We start from the raw sequence: 17,783 nt of genomic DNA, 5'->3' as shown, positions 1-17,783 counted from the left end.
GAAAGGCGGGGTTGACAGGCAGAGAGAATCAACAGGAGAAATCTGAAGACAGAGAAGGAGGAGGGCATCAGGGGCCAGCCACCCAGCTACATAGTAAGCCACGGAGTAAGAGTAAGATTTACAGAAGTAAGAGAACGGAAAAGCCCAGAGGCAAAAGGTAGATGGGATAAGTTAAGTTAAGGGAAGCTGTAAGAAACAAGCCAAGCTAAGGCCAGGCATTTATAATTAAGAATAAGTCTCCATGTGTGATTTATTTGGGAGCTGGGTGGCCGGCTCCCCAAAAAGAGCAAAAACAAACCACAAGGCACCAAGAGCCAGCTGTCTGCTGCACCCACAGCAGCCCTGTCACCTGGAGACAGTCCTGCCAGCCAATAGCCTGAAGCCTCTGCAGGTTCTACCTGTCCCCATACCTAGCCCCCAGACTCTACAGTGACCCTTCTGGGGGAGGTATTTGTCACCTTGTCCTTCATCCACTCATCTATTTTTACATTTATGTACTTATTGATACTCTCCAGTCAGCTTTGACAACAAAATCACAGAAAGCCAGATGGGAAACGGGTTTACAACCCTCTACCAGATGGCTGCTTCTTCTGAGAGGTGAGGGCTACAAGAATATCACTCCACCCACTCTGTATTTCTGCCACAGCCCAGGGAGTCCTGCTAAGTGTCTCTGCTTTATGCATGAGTAAACTGGGGGACAGAGAGGTGGAACTTAAGAGTCTTAAGACACAGTGTCATGCGGTGGCTGACCTGAGTCTGGAACTAGCCTCTCCCTGAGGCTGGGTTCTAAGATGCATCCCGATTGCAACACCACACTCACTCACACACATACCACAAATACACACACACTATACACCACACAAACACACACAAACCACAGTACACACATATACCACACACACATCCCCACACACGTACACACACCACTCACAGTACTTCTGGGAAGAGGCGGTCTGCGGGGTGGGGCGGACTGGACAGGGCGGTCCCTGATGAAGGAAGTCCCAACCCGCTGCTGGTGCCCAGAGCAACGCGCTGCGGGGTCTGGGTCTGGGTCTGGGCATGGAGGCGGAGCCGCCGCTCTACCCTGTGGCCGGGGCCGCGGGCCCTCAAGGGGATGAGGACCGCCTCGGAGTTCCCGATGGGCCGGAGGCTCCGGTGAGCAGGGAGGGAAGCGCAATGGAACGCCGGCTGACTGCCTCAGCGGGACGCCGGGGAGGGAGAGGGACCCTAGGAAGGGAACCTGAGCACCTAGGATGGGGGACGGGACTCCACACGGGGGACCGAGGTCTCAGAGTGAAGACACCCCAGGAGAAGGGATGGGACTCTGGGTGGGGACCTGGGAAACCAGCATGGGGAGCACGGATCTTGAGAAAAGGGACCAGGACCCTGGATGGGGAACCCGAACTCCGGGAAGGCGGGTGGGAGCGCAAGGATCGGAGAGTCAGCGTGTGATTATCGATCCGGCCCGCAGCTGGACGAGCTGGTGGGCGCGTACCCCAACTACAACGAGGAGGAGGAGGAGCGCCGCTACTACCGCCGCAAGCGCCTCGGCGTGGTCAAGAACGTGCTGGCGGCCAGCGCGGGTGGCATGCTCACCTACGGTGTCTACCTGGGTAGGGCCGGACGCGCGAACCCGCTGTCCCTCCGCCACCCCGCCTCCACTCCCGAGCTGGGAAAGAGAAACCTTGCGGCCAGCTGGCCTCCTTCCCCTTTCACTTCCCGGGTCAGAACTGCTGTTGCCACGCCGTGCGTGTGGGACAGGGAGGGGGTGCCACAGGCCAGTGTGCCCACGCCCCAGCCAGAGAATAGATGCGGGCGGGTGGGAATGGTCTCTTGTCCTCTCTATCCGGGTCCTGATGAGCAAAGGAAGGGGTCGGTGAGTCGCCCTGCCGAGCTTGCCATGGGCCTCGGTTTGGTTGCTTTGAGCTAGCCTGCTTAGAGTCCTCCACCCTGCCCCCTGTCCCCAGGCCTCCTGCAGATGCAACTGATCCTGCACTATGATGAGACCTACAGGGAGGTGAAGTACGGCAACATGGGGCTGCCGGACATCGATAGCAAGATGCTGATGGGTATCAACGTGACTCCCATCGCTGCCCTGCTCTACACACCTGTGCTCATCAGGTGCTAAGCTGCTGTCCCCCGATTTCCTGGGGTGCAGAGGCTGCCCTGGTGTTTTTGAGGGAGGGGCAGGGAACTGCAGAGAGACCTTGCTTGACTGGGAAAGTGAGAAGGAAAGGGGGAAATCCCTACTAGAGGAGGAACCAAGAGCTTGCCCGCCACCTCCCCACCCCCTTGCACATTTGGTTTCGTGCAAGAGATTCAAGCAGGCTCTGGCTTGGTTGCATCCTTCTACCAGACACATGGTGACTTCCTGAGGTGAATCTGTAAAGTTCCCAGCACAGCTCAGGTCCTCAGCCCAGTGAGCCATGACTGTTGAAAGGCAGTTCTCTCTCTCTCTCTCTCTCTCTCTCTTCTCTCTCTCTCTCTCTCTCTCTCTCTCTCTTTTGAGACAGGGTTTCTCTGTGTAGCTTTGCACCTTTCCTGGAACTCGCTTTGGAGACCAGGCTGGCCTCGATTGAACTCACAAAGATCTGCCTGCCTCTGCCTCCCGAGTGCTGGGATTAAAGGCATGTGACACCACTGCCTTTCTCTTTCTTTCTTTCTTTCTTTCTTTCTTTCTTTCTTTCTTTCTTTCTTTCTTTCTTTCTTTCTTTCTTTTCTTTCTTTCTTTTCTTCTCTCTCTCTCTCCTCTCTCTCTCTCTTTTTCTCTCTCTCCTCTCTCTCTCCTCCTCTTGATCTTTCTTTCAGATGTGTACACCATCTAGGCCTTCCTGCCTTCTTCCCAAATGATTCTAAGTTTTTATGTCAAGTTGACATATAACTAGCCTGCATATGAATGTCTCACCCAGTAGTCCCAGCTGACTCCCAGAATCCTCCTGGTTCAGCCTCTTGAATGCTGGGACTACTGGCATGTGCTATCATGTTGACTGGCTTTTGAAACTTATCACTTTAACGATAACAGTAAATCTTATTTCGTCCCCTCATACAGCTGGGGGAGCTGTTCTTACTTTAGACATGAAGCAGTTTTGCAGTTTCTACACCGAGGGGAAGTGGGAAGCTGGCAGGTTGGAGACCTGGCAGTTTTGCCTGGAACCCACATTCTTGCCTCCTATCAAATTGCCAGGCCACTTTTCTAGGGCCACATAGCCTGCACAGCCACCAGCTGCGCACCCCTCCCCCTTTTTAGGTGTTGGTAATTGAACACAGGACATTATGGGTTCTAGGTAAGTGCTTTACCGCTGGGCCATAACACTAGCCCTAATGTGTGTTATATATGAACTTTATTTACTTACAGACAGGGTCTCATATTACAGACAGGTCCTAGGCTGGCCTTGAAGGATCCAATTTCAATTCCCAGCACCCACACGGTGGCTCACAACCGGCTTTAACTCCAGTTTCAAGGGATCCAGCACCATTTCTGGCCTCCAGGGGCACCAAGCATACACATGGCCAGCCTGGGATATGTGAGACCTTGAACTCTCGGCTCGCTTGGTTCCACTTCCCCAGTGCTGGGGATGCAGGCATGTAATACCATGCCCAATTCATGTGATGCTGGAGATCAAATCCAAGGCCTTGTGTGCTGTGCATGCACTCTACCCACTAGTTACAGCCCCGAGACGGTTTCCTTGGGTACAGCCCTGGCTGTCCTGGAACTCACTCTGTAGACCAGGCTGGCCTCGAACTCATTGAGATCCCCCTGCCTCTGCCTCCCGAGTGCTGGGATTAAAGGCGTGAACCATCACTGGCCCGGCAAGATTTGTTTTTTAATTTGATTTTATTTTATTTTTATGTGTAGAGTGTTTTGCCTGCCCATACCATGTGTGTGTTTGGCAAAGCCAGGCAGATCTCTGAGTTCGAGGCCAGCCTGGTCTACAGAGGGAGATCCAGGACAGGCACCAAAACTACATGGAGAAACCTTGTCTGGGGGCGGGGGGGGGGGTGACAAAAAAAGAAGGAAAAAAACTGGAGTTACAGCGATTGTGAGCCACCATGTGGATGCTGGGAATCGGAACTGGGCCCTTTGGAAGAACAGCCAGTGTTCTAGTGTTTTTAACCACTGAGCCATCTCTCCAACCCTATCTTACTTTTTAAATTACTATTGTGTGTGTGTGTGTGTGTGTGTGTGTGTGTGTGTGTGTGTGCTGTGTGGAGGCCAGAGGCCCATCTTTTGTTTTCTTTTTGGGGACAGGATCTCTCACTGGGACCCAAGGCTTGTCCCTTAGGTTAGGCTGGCTAGTGAGCTCCAGGGATCTGCCTATCATCACTTCCCTGATGCTGGGATATCAAGTGCATATCAGTCGCCTGGCTTTTCCCACAGGTGTTGGGGATCCAGCACAGGCCCCTGCAAGCGCTTTACTGAGTGGCTATCTCCCGGGGACTGTCTCTCATTTGTATCCTTTCAATGACTGTGAGAGGCTTGTGACATGGCCCGCGCTGCAATCACAGCCGTGAGCACAGGCCACTCTGCCAGTCTGTGTCCATGAGACTGCATCTTTGACTCTCTGGCCAAGGCTTCCCATGACCTCTTAGAAACTGGGACCTGCGATCTTGATGGTTCGGGCCACAGCAATCCCTAGGTTGTGATACTAATGACCCTCCCTCTGCACAGGTTTTTTGGTACCAAGTGGATGATGTTCTTAGCTGTGGGCATCTATGCCCTCTTTGTCTCTACCAACTACTGGGAACGCTACTACACGCTGGTGCCCTCTGCTGTGGCTCTGGGCATGGCCATTGTGCCTCTCTGGGCCTCCATGGGCAACTATATTACCAGGTAAGCCTGATAGGCAATGGAGTAGAGGCTGGAGAACTGTTGAATATTTATTTCTTTGCCAGCTTTAGCTAGGGGACCCCAGGCAAGCCTTTGACTCTGCTGGGCCTCAGTTTCCCCCCTCAAGCTATAGGCTAGCCTATAGTTGTGGCTGCATGAAGGAGAAGTGTGGCAGAGGGCGGGCTGGGGCAAGCCCTCACTCTCTGTGCTCCAGGATGTCCCAGAAGTACTATGAGTACTCCCACTACAAAGAGCAGGACGAGCAGGGGCCTCAGCAGCGCCCACCACGCGGCTCCCACGCACCCTATCTCTTGGTGTTCCAGGCCATCTTCTATAGCTTCTTCCATGTGAGTGCTACAGGAAACCTGGGGGTGGGGTATTCCAGATTCCACACATGACAGCCTACTCCACAGTTTCCTCAGCCCTCCTGAGCCAAGCCCTGCTCGATGACCTCCAGTGATGGAGAGCTCCTCCCTGTCCACAGTGACCAGGAGGAAGTTCTCTTGCCACGCCCCCCCCCATCCTCACTGCTGAGCTGTCTCTAGGGTTGGGGGGACTTCTGCTCCCCCACCAGAGGCCATGTCCAGACTCCTCCGTAGAGCTTGCCTCCTGTCCGGTTTTGTTCTGGGCTCTGATCCCAACTGCCCTCCTGCCCACAGTTGAGCTTCGCGTGTGCCCAGCTGCCCATGATTTACTTCCTCAACTACTACCTGTATGACTTGAACCACACGCTGTTCAACGTGCACAGCTGCGGTCAGTCCTGGGGCAGGGGGCGGAGCCCCCAAAGCTGACTTCCCTCTCACCCAGTAGACGACACCAGACCTTCCCTTTCAGCTTTCAGGGCTGCATGCGTGGAGGTGGGAGGTGGGTGGGGCCCCCTGCACAATCTGCCACCCCCCAAGGAGCTTGCTGCAGGAATCCTTCCCTGCCCCTACACCCCACCTCCACTGCGGCCTGGCTGCAGGATACTCTAGTCATGTCTCCACTCACCCTTTCCCAGGCACTAAGAGCCATGGCATCCTGACCGGCTTCAACAAGACGGTTCTGCGGACGCTGCCGCGCAGCCGAAACCTCATTGTCGTAGAGAGCGTGCTTATGGCAGTGGCCTTCTCGGCCATGCTGCTGGTGAGGCTCGGGGTTGGTGGGGAGGAGGTCGTGGGAGCAAGGGGTTCTCTCCCCTGCTAGCACATCTACGTGGTCAGGTCGGAGTTGCAGGCTAGGAGCCTAAGAATCAGGACTGAGTTCTGATTGCAGGATAGATGCCTGTAGACCAAGGCTGGAGTTTGGATTCCTTAGGCCAGAGGAATAAGGAAAAAGAGGGACAGGTCCTATAGAGCTGGTTGTGACCTTGGAGGGGACTAGGAACACCACCCAGGAACATGGGCTGGCATGTGTGACTCTGGACTGAGGGCGGTTCTGGAAGGCAAACTGAAGCTCGAGGGACCAGAGCAGGGAGGTGTGGCTTTAGGTCTAGAGGTGGGGCTAAGGGCGCACAAAAAGCAAGATGCTGGCCACTGGATGAGTTTGGGACGAGCCTTGGGCAGAAGCTTTTCGGGTATTCCACAACTTCGGCTGAGGCTTGTAGGTGTATGGGGGACGGGGGTGCGCTCGGGACTGCTGCTCTTTTCTTTTCTCTTTTTCTTTTTTTGGTTTTTTGAAACGGGATCTCGCTAGTCCTGGCTGTCCTGGAACTCGCTATGTAGCCCAGGCTGGCTTCAAATTCACTGAGGTCCTCCTGCCTCTGCCTTCTGAGTGCTGGGATTAAAGACATGCGCCACTACACCTGGTGCAGGGTGGCAGCCTTGTGTAGACCTGTGGTCGTGTCTGGGGCGGAGCCTCAGGCTGAGACCTGTAGGTGTGTCGGGGAGGGATGTCTGGCTGATGGTCCCTTCACAGTTCCTGTCTGCAGGTGCTGGGTCTGTGTGGAGCCGCTTACCGGCCCACAGAGGAGATCGACCTGCGCAGCGTGGGCTGGGGCAACATCTTCCAGCTGCCCTTCAAACACGTGCGTGACTTCCGCTTACGCCACCTGGTGCCCTTCTTCATCTATAGCGGCTTTGAGGTCCTCTTCGCCTGCACTGGTTTCGCCCTGGTAAGTACAGACAAGACGTCTGGCCAAACTTGAATTTCAGACGCACAGCCCATAGGTGTATAAATATGTACACGTGCATCCCAGATTATTCCCCTCCCAACCAGGACTGAGTTCTGGTTGCAGGACAGATGATGCCTGTAGACCAAGGCTGGGGTTGGGATTCCCCAAGGCCAGAGGGGATCTTCCCTCTCTCGCCCCCATTGCCTTTTACCCTGAAGAAGCCATTTCCCACTTTCTGTAGTTAGAATGGTGCTGCTCTCACCCTTTCTACCAGCCGAAGGGGGAGTTCGAACCATCCTGATGGGACGAGGTGTGGCCTAAAGTGGCAGTTGGTGTGTGGAGGACCAGGACCCACTGGCCTCCTCTTGCTCTCCTCCTCCACAGGGCTACGGCGTGTGCTCCGTGGGTTGGAGCGGCTGGCCTACCTGCTCATAGCTTACAGCCTGGGTGCCTCTGCCGCCTCCTTCCTGGGGCTGCTGGGGCTGTGGCTGCCTCGCTCGGTGCCCCTAGTGGCTGGGGCAGGACTGCACCTGCTGCTCACCCTCAGCCTCTTTGTCTGGGCCCCAATGCCTCGGGTCCTCCATCACAGTTGGATCCTTTACGTTGTGGCTGCCCTCTGGGGTGTGGGCAGTGCCCTCAACAAGACCGGACTGAGCAGTGAGTACAGCCTTAGGGACTGGCATGTTTGGGGAGGGGGAGGGGCAGGCTGTAGCCACCTATAGGTGGTTTGGGACCCTAACATCCTGTGGGTTGCAATGGATGTAGGGGATTTCCCCTGGGGTTCTGTGGGCATAGTCGAGGTAGGTAGAGATTGCTTGGCGTAGTCTGGGGTGGAAAGAGTTCTGTGGACACTGTAGAGATGGATGGGGAAGTCTCATGGACACTCTGGAAAGATGTAAGTTCCATGCTGTGGCAGGCAGACATCACACTGAGGGAATACACGTGAAATCTTGTGGGTAAGCAGGGTGGGTGAAGGCTCTGGGGAGAGAATGTAAAACACACACCAGCAGTCAAGGATTATGTTGGCATAATTTCCATGGCACAGGTAGCAGATACCAGAGTCCAGGCCCCAGGGAGGGGAAGGGTGGCAGGCGCTTGTCCATGCTCCAGGTGTAGGTACAGAACTGGGCTCTTTCCTGTTTCTTTTTCTCAGGGCCTCTCTATGGAGCCTTGGATAGCCTGGGATTCACCTATAGCTCCCAGACTGGCCTTGAACCCACACAGATCCACCTGCCTCTGCCTCTCCAGTGCTAGAATTAAAGGCACGTGCCACCACACCAGCCTTTTCCTTCTTCTTCAATTGTATTTTTTGAGGCAAGGTCTTATGCTGTAGTCCAGGCTGGCCTGGAACTCACTATGTAGCTGAGGCTGGCTTCACCCTTGTAGAAGTTTGATCCTGTTTTTGATGCCCGAGTACTGGAGTTACAGCCTGAGCCACCGCCAGCCTCCTTTCTTTTTTCTTTTTAGTTATTTTTTTTTCCAAGACAGGGTTTCTCTGTGTAACCCTGGCTGTCCTGGAACAAGACCAAGTGGACCTTGAACCTGCCTCTGCCTCCCAAGAATTAAAGATATCTAAGTATGTTATTTATTTATTTAGAATACATTGGGCTGGAGAGATGGCTCAGCCGTTAAAGGCTAGGCTCACAACCAAAAATAGAAAACATGTATCATGAGTGTGGAGTTCCAAGGACAACCCGTGGAAGTCGGTTCTTTCCTTCTACCACATGAGTCCTGGGAATTGAACACAGGTCGATTAGGCTTGAGGGAAAATGCCTTTTATCCACTAAGCCACCTCTATGGAGCTCTTCTTTTTCGTCTTTTTTTTTTTTTTTTTGTCTTGCTATATAGCCTTGGCTGGTCTGGAACTTGCTATGTAGACCAGGCTGGCCTCGAACTCATAGAGATCAGCCTGCCTTAGTTTTCTTAGTTCTGGAACTAAGGGGGCTATTTTTTTTCTTTTCTTTTCTTTTTTTCTTTTTTGTTAATAGAGAGGATCCAGGCACATTCCCAAACCCACCCTGCCCAGCCTCAGAATCCACGCCCAGATCTGGGCTGCTGGAGTGAGGCCCTGGGAAAAGCAGCCATGGTGGCCGGGCTCAGCTGTGTGGGGCTATCTGTCAGTGACTGGCAGATTGTCCATGAGTGCGGTCACATAGGTCGTCCTCACTGGCGTTGATTCTGATGGTCTGATGCGATTAATAGTTTCAAGTATCCCCTGAGCCACATGATGGCGGTGTTCATGTCCTGAGCCTGACGGAGCTTAGCAAGTAGCAGCCGCAGCCAGCCAGCGCTGTGCCACTAATTCAGAGCTTCTACCCGACAGACAACTGGTGTGAACTATTTCACAGTCGGGAAACGTCAGTTTAGGAGATTTAAGTAGCTGTTGTTAGGTACTTTGTTAGGGACCTGCAGTGTCAGCCTTTGCCTGAGCCCTGCAGTCTCAGTTCCCTGACCGCCCGTCCAGGGCTGCTTCTCTAACCCTCGAGACGATCCCCAGGAGACTGACCTGCTCCGTTCCAGGTTTGACTTGTGGCAAGTCGGTCGCTGAAAGGTCACTCTCCAAGCCCCCCGGTGAGGAGGGAAACAGCAGCTGAGCACTAGGCACACTGGGCGCAAGGCAGGACACACCTACCTGTAGGTCGGCTCATCTTGACAGTGTAGTAACCAAAGTCTCCACTAGAGGATAGGCCAGGATCGGCGCACAGCCCCTGTTCCTATTCCCGGCCACGAGCTGGACCGGGTACGTTACCTGTCTTGTCTCTCCTGTCTGCAGCGCTCCTGGGCATCCTGTATGAAGACAAAGAGAGGCAGGACTTCATCTTCACCATCTATCACTGGTGGCAGGCCGTGGCCATCTTTGCCGTGTACCTGGGCTCCGGCTTGCCCATGAAGGTGAGGAAGGGAGGGAATTTGGGAGTCCATGCCTCACTGTAGAACAGACCCTCATTTCACAGCCTCTTAAAGGCACTGCTTTCTAAGGGCACCGATCCAAGGACCCCTTAGTCCATGGCATATCCCCCAACCCAGCACCCCACTTACTGCTTCATCTGCTAGTCTCCGTCTCTGTGGGCATGCCCAGCTGAACTGTGGGTTGTTTGGTGACCCGAGACCCGATCTTCAGCTTCTGGACTCCCTGACACAATGGGTCTCTCATTTCAGGTTCTGTAGGAATAAACACCTCTGTGTTTTCATGTTCTTCTGATCTGATTTTGTTTTGTTTCAAGACGGGGTCTCACTCTGTAGATCACTCACAGAGATCCACCTGCCCTCTGCCTCCCGAGTGCTGGGATTAAAAGTGGGCAGCACCATGGCCAGCTTTTGTTTTGTTTCTGATTGTAATGGAGAAGGACCCAGGGCCCATTCTTGCTACATCAACTGTACCCTTAATCTCCTAGTCTGTTCCCAACCCTAGCAGGTCATTTTAGCAGGTCCTTATCACATGGTTTTGTTCAGTTTGTGTCTTTGAGTCGGGGTCTCAAAGGCAGCCCAGAAAGACTATGAACTCATCATGCCTCAGCCTTCTGTGAGCTGAGATTATAGGCATGCACTAATAGGCCCAACTTTTGCAACGGATTTTAGAAAGTGAAATGAGGGGCTGGAGAGATGGCTCAGTGGTAAAGAGCACTGGCTGCTTTTCCAGAGGACCAGGGTTCAATTCTCAGCACCTACATGGCAGCTCACAACTGTCTGTAACTTCAGTTCCAGGGATCTAATGCCTTTACATCAATGTACATAAAATACATTTAAATAAATTATAAAAAAAAGAAAGTGAAATGAATTGAAATAGCAGGGAATGGACATACAAGCACAAGCGTGCTTGTGTGTTTGTTTCCGGCTGTGGGTTACAGTCAAACTGTCTGAAAAGAATAGGTGGTGAATGCTTTCCTGGCACATACAAGCATATGCATGGCTCACCCCCAGCACTGAAGACTAAAAGAAGAAAACACACTGGAGAGCGTTACTGTGGTGGATTTTATTTTTTATTTATATACTATGAAAATATACTATATATCTTTTCTTTATGTATTATAAAAATATAATATAGTTTATATTTTTTTCCTGAGACATAGTCTTAAAATGTAGCCCCAGCTGGCTTTAAACTCTTAGAACCCCACCTCCCCCCAACTTCCTAAGCGATGGGATTATAGGCTCGTGCCTCTCCACACACCAGTGTCCTACCGTATCTAGAGCCAGGGAACAATTTAACTGTGGTCCAAGGAAGCCAGACCTGCTTGCTTTTAGACTTCCTCAGACCTTCATGTTTTCTCTGAGGCAAAGTGATGAGCCCCTTTTTGGTTGCAAAACGGAGTCCTGCTGGTGACTTTTAAGTTTGGTGATTTGAGCCTTATCTTCAAAGGCTGCGTTGGAAATCCTGGGTGAGCGGGCTGGGGGTGGGGGGAGCCAGGAGGCTCGCTGGAAGAGGAAGACCCCAGAGGAAGGAATGACCTCTCCGTCCCCTTGTTCCCAGGCCAAGCTGGCAGTGTTGCTGGTGACCCTGGTAGCGGCAGCAGCCTCATACCTGTGGATGGAACAGAAGCTGCAGCAAGGTCTGGTCCCGCGACAGCCGCGCATTCCGAAGCCACAGCACAAAGTGCGCGGCTACCGCTACCTGGAGGAAGACAACTCAGACGAGAGCGATGTGGATGGCGGCGGCGGCGAGCAGGGCCAGGGCGACTGTGCAGAGGAGGCGGCTCCACAGGCAGGGGCCCTGGGTGCAGAGGCAGCTGGCCCCTGCCGCAAGCCCTGTCCCTATGAACAGGCTCTGGGTGGTGATGGGCCTGAGGAGCGGTAAGACACCCAGGGGCCTGCCTGGCCCGCAGACTCCGCTTTCCTGCTTCCCAGCCTCAGTTTACTGTGTCTCAGGTTGAAGATACCCCTGATTCCTGCTCCGGCTGCCAGAAGAGCCCTCTTTTCCCTCCCAGAGCCTGTGGCCACCTGGAACTTCCCCAAGGGAGACGAGGGTCACCTTCCAGAACCCTGTCCCTGTTTAAGGGGAATGAATGCCTTGGAGATCCCCTTCCTACATGCCACACCTCAGGGTGTGACAGCCTTTGACTGGAGCTTTGCATTTCTTACCCACAGGTTGCCCCACCTCAGAACAGGGGGACTATTATTTTTAATAGAAAATGGTCAATAAAGAGTTTTGTATTTTCTGGAGAGGGTCTGGGCTGTGTCCGTCAGTCCCATCAGGGTTTCATCCCACGGAACAGAATCCTTGGTTGACTGTGGGAGGGCTCAGTCACCCTATGGAGGAGGCATTCCCCTCTAAGCCCCATCAAGACCCATTTCTTATCCAGGAATTTCAGCCTGTTGACTGCACCCTGTCCACCCAGGAGCAAGGGTCACAGAAATGGTTTGCAGGGACCTCAGCAGAGGAGCAGTGTAGTTTTTTTGTTTGCTTTGCTTTTTTAACTCTTTGAGGGCCGCCACCCAGCTCCCAAATAAATACACAGAGACTTACTCTTACTTTTTTTTTTTTTTTTTTTTTTTTTTTTCCGGACAGTGTTTCTCTGTGTAGCTTTGGTGTCTGTCCTGGAACTCACTCTGTAGACCAGGCTGGCCTCGAACTCAGAGATCCACCTGGCTCTGCCTCCTGAGTGCCGGGATTAAAGGCGTGCGCCACCACCGCCCGGCTAGCCAGCTTTTCTTAATTTAAATTATCCTATCCTTTTGCCTCTGGAGTTTTACCTTTCTCTATTTTATATACCTTTTTTTTCCTTCTTACTCCGTGGCTGGTTGTGTGGCCGGGTGGCTGTGTGGCCGGGTGGCTGGCCCTGGAGTCCTCTTTTTCTTCTTCTCCCTCTTCCTCTCCTATGTATTCTCTCTGCCTGCCAGCCCCACCTCTCCTTTCTGCTGCCTTGATATTGGCCATTCAGTTCTTTATTAGATCATCACGTGTTTTAGACAGGCAAAGTAACACAGCTTCACAGAGTTAAACAAATGCAACATAAAAGAATGCAACACATCTTTGCATCATTAAACAAATATTCCACAGCATAAATGAATGTTAACACATCTTCAACTAATATTCCACAATAGAGCAGGACCTGAGTCTAGATAGCAGGACAGGAGCTAGAGACCACTCTCCTTCCAGCCCACCCATCACCCACCCACCCCAACCCACAAGCCCGGCCTTTTCCCTCCGGAAGTGTGTTTACCCATGGTGCTCAGGGGCTGTCTTATTAGGGCACCTGCATACACTTGGTCACAGCCCTGTCTTTGACAGCCTCAGTCAGGATGCCCAGGCCCTGTGCATGGTCCTTTCTCCACCCTCCCCCCACTCTCTCCATCAGAGGACACTGAGACCCATTGTGAAGAGCCCCGAGTGGCTGGGGAAGGACAAAGGGGCCATGAGAGAGTCACGGGGCCTCTGCTGTGTTATGACAGTCTCTCAGCTGGGGCCATGCCTCTTCCTCTCCATACAGACTCCGGTTCCCACCTCACAGCTCCACACCAAGCTCTCGTGGGACCTCCTACCACACCCCAGGCTTCCATCTCTCCTTCTCTCCATCTCCTCTAGCCATGCCTGAACCAGACTCTGTGACCTTGGAAGGGGTCACCTATCTGAGCCCTAGGTTACTTCTTGTGGAATGGGTCTGCACTGAGAAGTGTACACCCCAGAAAGCCCACAGTCCAGGTCCTAGAGGAGACTCTCAGGCACGGCAGGAGACGGTTAAATTTTCGAAGGTCTGGGGGAGAGCAGTCTGCTCCCATACATACTCAGTGAGAAGCAACTCAGAAACAGTCACGCTGTGTGGCAGGCAAGCTTGGCAACGAGCCTGGCCTCTGTCTGCCCGTGAGTTCAGTCCGGGTATGGTCTCCCAGGAGGCTGAGGTAGAAGGATTGCTGTGGGCTTGAGGCCAGTCAGAGCTACATAGCAAGCTCAAAGCCTCGTCGACTCAGCTACAAGATAAATCTGAAGCTTACGTGGCCTACACCATGAAACTGTCTTCAGACAAACATAAACAATAAATCCCTAAACCAAACAGCAGACAGAAACACTCTGTGAAGGCAGGTGTGGTGACGGCCGGGGGACAAGATTCCAGCTCCTTCAGTCACAGTCGGGGCTTGGCCTGGACAGTGAGGGTACATACACAGACACACCCAATTCTTACTCACAGAACTAGGATAGCATTCACCTGTAATCATAATATTTGGGAGGCTGAGGCAGAAGGATTGAGGTCAGCCTGGGCTACTTGGTGAGACTGTCTCAAAACTCTAAGAAAGAGGATGGGAGGAAGATCTATTCAGATCAGGCTAGTGTCATTACCTCAAAGAGCTAGAGGGCATGTCATGATTTTGTGTTACTTTATATATATATATTATATATATATATATATATATATATATATACTTTTTTTTTTTTTTTTTTTTTTTTTTTTTTTTTTCGAGACAGGTTTCTTGTGTAGTTTGCGCTTTCCTGAGCTCACTTGGTAGCCAGGCTGCCTCGAACTCACAGAGATCCGGCTGCTCTGCTCGATGTGGATTAAAGGCATGCGCCACCACCGGCCGGCTATATTGACTTTTTCAGACAGGGTTTCTCTGAGTAGCCTCGGCTGTCCTGGAACTTGCTCTGTAGACCAGGCTGGCCTCGAACTCAGAGTTCCACCTGCCTCTGCCTCCCAAGTGCTGGGATTAAAGGTGTATGCCACCACCACCTGGCCCAAGATTTTATTTCTAAGTATGTATGTATGAGTGAATCTGTGTGGGGTTATGTGCATGTGAATGCAATGCCTGTTGAGGCCAGAAGAGCTGGAGCTAATAGGTAATTGTGAGCTATCCACAACTCAGGTCCTCTAAAAGAACAAGAAACGCTCTTAAGCACGGAGCCATCTTTCCCACCCCTCAGGCCCATTCTTTATATTTTAAACACCTAAATATTGCATAAGGCATAAAGGAAAATGATTGAATAACAATAAATTCACAAAGTTCAGTGGTTCTGATGATGGCGGTTTGCCAGATAATCCTGCCTACCTTGGTAGCCTGCCTGAGGTGAATGCAGGTTCTTTTATTCCAGTTTTTTTTTTTTATAAAAGATTTATTTATTTATTTAGATTTATTATGTATACAGTGTTCTGTCTACAGGCCAGAAGAGGTCACCAGATCTCATTACAGATGGTTGTGAGCCACCATGTGGTTGCTGGGAATTGAACTCAGGACCTCTGGAAGAGCAGTCAGTGCTCTTAACCGCTGAGCCATCTCTCCAGCCCCTTATTCCAGTTTTAATTACTAATATTAACTCATATCACACAGCACACAATAACTATATCTACACATATGTACACACATGAGTTTATGAATGAATAAAAGTTAAAGAAGCTACAGCAGCATTTAGAAGTGGGCTGACATGATTACAACTAATGTATTGATAAAATGAGAGGAAGCCGGATGTGGTGTCTCATGCCTTTAGTCCCAGCGCTCAGAGGGCAGAAGCAGAGGATCTTTGTAAATCTGAGGCCAGCCTGATTTACTTAGTGTCCTAGTTAGGGTTACTATTGCTGGGAGGAAAGGGTTTATTTGGCTTATACCTCCATATCACTGTTCATCATGGAAGTCAGGACAGGAACTCAAGCAGGGCAGGAACCTGGAAGCAGGAGTTGATGCAGAGGCTATGAAGGGATGCTGCTTACTGGCTTGCTCAGGCTGCTTTCTTATAGAACCCAGAACCAACAGCCTAGGGATGGCCACACCCACAATGGGCTGGGACCTCCTCCATCAATCACTAATTAAGATGCCTTACAGCTGGATCTTTTTTTTTTTTTTTTTTTTTATTAAGAAAAATTTCTACTCACTTCACATACCACCCACAGATTCTCCCTTCTCCCTCCTCCCACCCCCCAGGCCTCTCTCCCAAGCCACCCCACATTCCCACATCCCCCAAACCAAGGTCTCCCATGGGAAGTCAGCAGAGCCCGGCACACTGAGCCTAGGCAGGTCCAAGCCCCGTCCCACTGCACCAAGGCTGTGCAAGGTGTCACACCACAGGCACCAGATTCCCAGAAGCCTGCCCATGCACCAGGGACAGATTCCAATCCCCTGCCTGGGTGACCCCCAAACAGTTCGAGCCAAACAACCATCTTCTGTATCCAGAGGGCCTAGTCCAGTTCCCTGGGTGCTCCACAGCCATGGGCTTCCACTAGTGTGGCTGGTCATCTCTGCACATCCTCCCATCATGATCTCGACGTCCCTCACCTGCAGAATCTCTCCTCTCTCTCATCAATTGGATTCCCAGAGCTCAGCCTGGCACCTGGCCGTGGATCTACAGCTGGATCTTGTGGAAGCATTTCTCAATTGAGGTTCCCTCCTTTCAGATAACTCTAGCTTGTGTCAAGTTGTCAAAACTAGCCAGTACACTAGCCAGTACACATAGTGAGTTCCAAGCCAGGCAAGGCTCCACACTGAGACCCTGTCTTAAAAGAATAAGGAGAGAAGCTATTGCTGTAAAATCAGACCATGAGAGTCGGGGCTGAGAGCAAAGTCGTAACCAGCTGCAGAGACAGAAGCTCCAGAGCAGGATGGGCAGGCCCAGCCCCAAAGGTCAATCAGGCGGACATAGCCGTTGAGTAGACCTTGTCAACAGAGGAGGAGGGGTCAAGCGGAAGCCCCAGTGCAGTTGGGAGTTCTCTGTGGTCCGTCCTTGTTACACACACTGGGTGTCAGCTTGGTGGGGCGGACCAATGACTGCTGTTGTGTCCAGTGTCTATCACTTCATGGAATCTAGGCAAGGGAGTTCCGCCCTTTCCTTGGTCTGGTTCGTCTGGTAAGCTCTTGGGTTTGTTTTGACTAACATGATGTTAACATGCCATGTGTCCACAGCCTAAATTCATAATGATAAATGTATGGGGCAATACCCTTCTTACTTCTAGTGATAAGTCACTTATCACTTATCTAGGTGCTGTGTAGGTGGGTGCTGGACAGCTGGTGGTATTTGCGGGTCCACCTTGGTGAGCAATCACGCCCCACCCTTGAAATGGAGCAGGGAAGTGTTTGTAGAATTCAGTCTTTCCGGCACAGCATGGCTGAAAAGCCAGTCTACACGATATGTACTGACAGAACAGACTCATCTCAGCATGAACCTCTAGAGGACATTTTATATTTATATAACCATTATAGACAGAGACACTGAGGCACCAGGCCTTCTGGGGGGAGTTGAATGAGTAGCTGAGAAGGGAACCTGAGATCTGTTACTGGATCCTTAAAAAGGTCACCTGGTTAGAACAATGCCCCTCCCCTTTTCTTTTCTTTTTGGTTTTTCCAGACGGGGTTTCTATGTGTAGCTTTGCGACTGTCCTGAATCTCGCGCTGTAGACCAGGCTGGCCTCGAACTCACAAAGATCGGCCTGCCTCTGCCTCCCGAGTGCTGGGATTAAAGGCGTGCACCATCACCGCCCCCCCACCCCCTTCCAAAATGGTCTCGTGTAGCCCAGGCTGGTCTGGAACTCACTATGTAGCCAAGGATGACCCTGAACTCCTGACTCTGCTGTCTTGCCCCCGAAAATGCTGAGGTGATAAGGGTGTGCAAATAGACCCAGTTTACAGTGGCAGTTTTAAAATCTATCCAGAGCTCATAATCATCCAGGGACTGGTGAAAAATGCATATGCTGGCCCCTCTCTGGGAATTCCAAGGTGTGAGAGGCCAAAGGGTCCCGGATTCAACCCACTGAGTCCTGGATAGGAGCCAGGGGTCCGGAGGCATGGGCACCGCTGTTTTTTTCTCCCCAAGAAGGCTCCCTGACCTGGGCGCTAGACTGTGCCCCTCCCTCCTCCCTCAGACATAGGACCACCCCCTCTCTCGGGCCTCACGCTTCCCCCCACCCCCTGCTCAGGGAAAACACCACTGGATCTGACTGCAGACATTCGTTT

At 52.0% G+C, this 17,783-nt stretch overlaps 1 protein-coding gene across 1 annotated transcript; it reads left to right on the top strand.

Moving 5' to 3' along the window:
• The first annotated feature begins 989 nt into the window (after positions 1-989).
• Positions 990-12,077, top strand: Unc93b1 (unc-93 homolog B1, TLR signaling regulator). Its single transcript, XM_028871737.2, is given in 13 exon segments — positions 990-1,031; positions 1,033-1,155; positions 1,472-1,613; positions 1,968-2,121; positions 4,670-4,831; positions 5,043-5,175; positions 5,488-5,581; positions 5,829-5,953; positions 6,738-6,920; positions 7,305-7,320; positions 7,323-7,577; positions 9,694-9,812; positions 11,389-12,077. Coding segments are annotated over 13 exon segments (1,872 nt in total). The 3' UTR covers positions 11,713-12,077.
• The last annotated feature ends 5,706 nt before the right edge of the window (positions 12,078-17,783 follow it).

Source organism: Peromyscus leucopus, chromosome 1 (genome assembly GCF_004664715.2).
Source record: "Peromyscus leucopus breed LL Stock chromosome 1, UCI_PerLeu_2.1, whole genome shotgun sequence".
Taxonomy (NCBI): domain Eukaryota; kingdom Metazoa; phylum Chordata; class Mammalia; order Rodentia; family Cricetidae; genus Peromyscus; species Peromyscus leucopus.
This window is presented reverse-complemented; position numbering and strand designations above follow the sequence as displayed.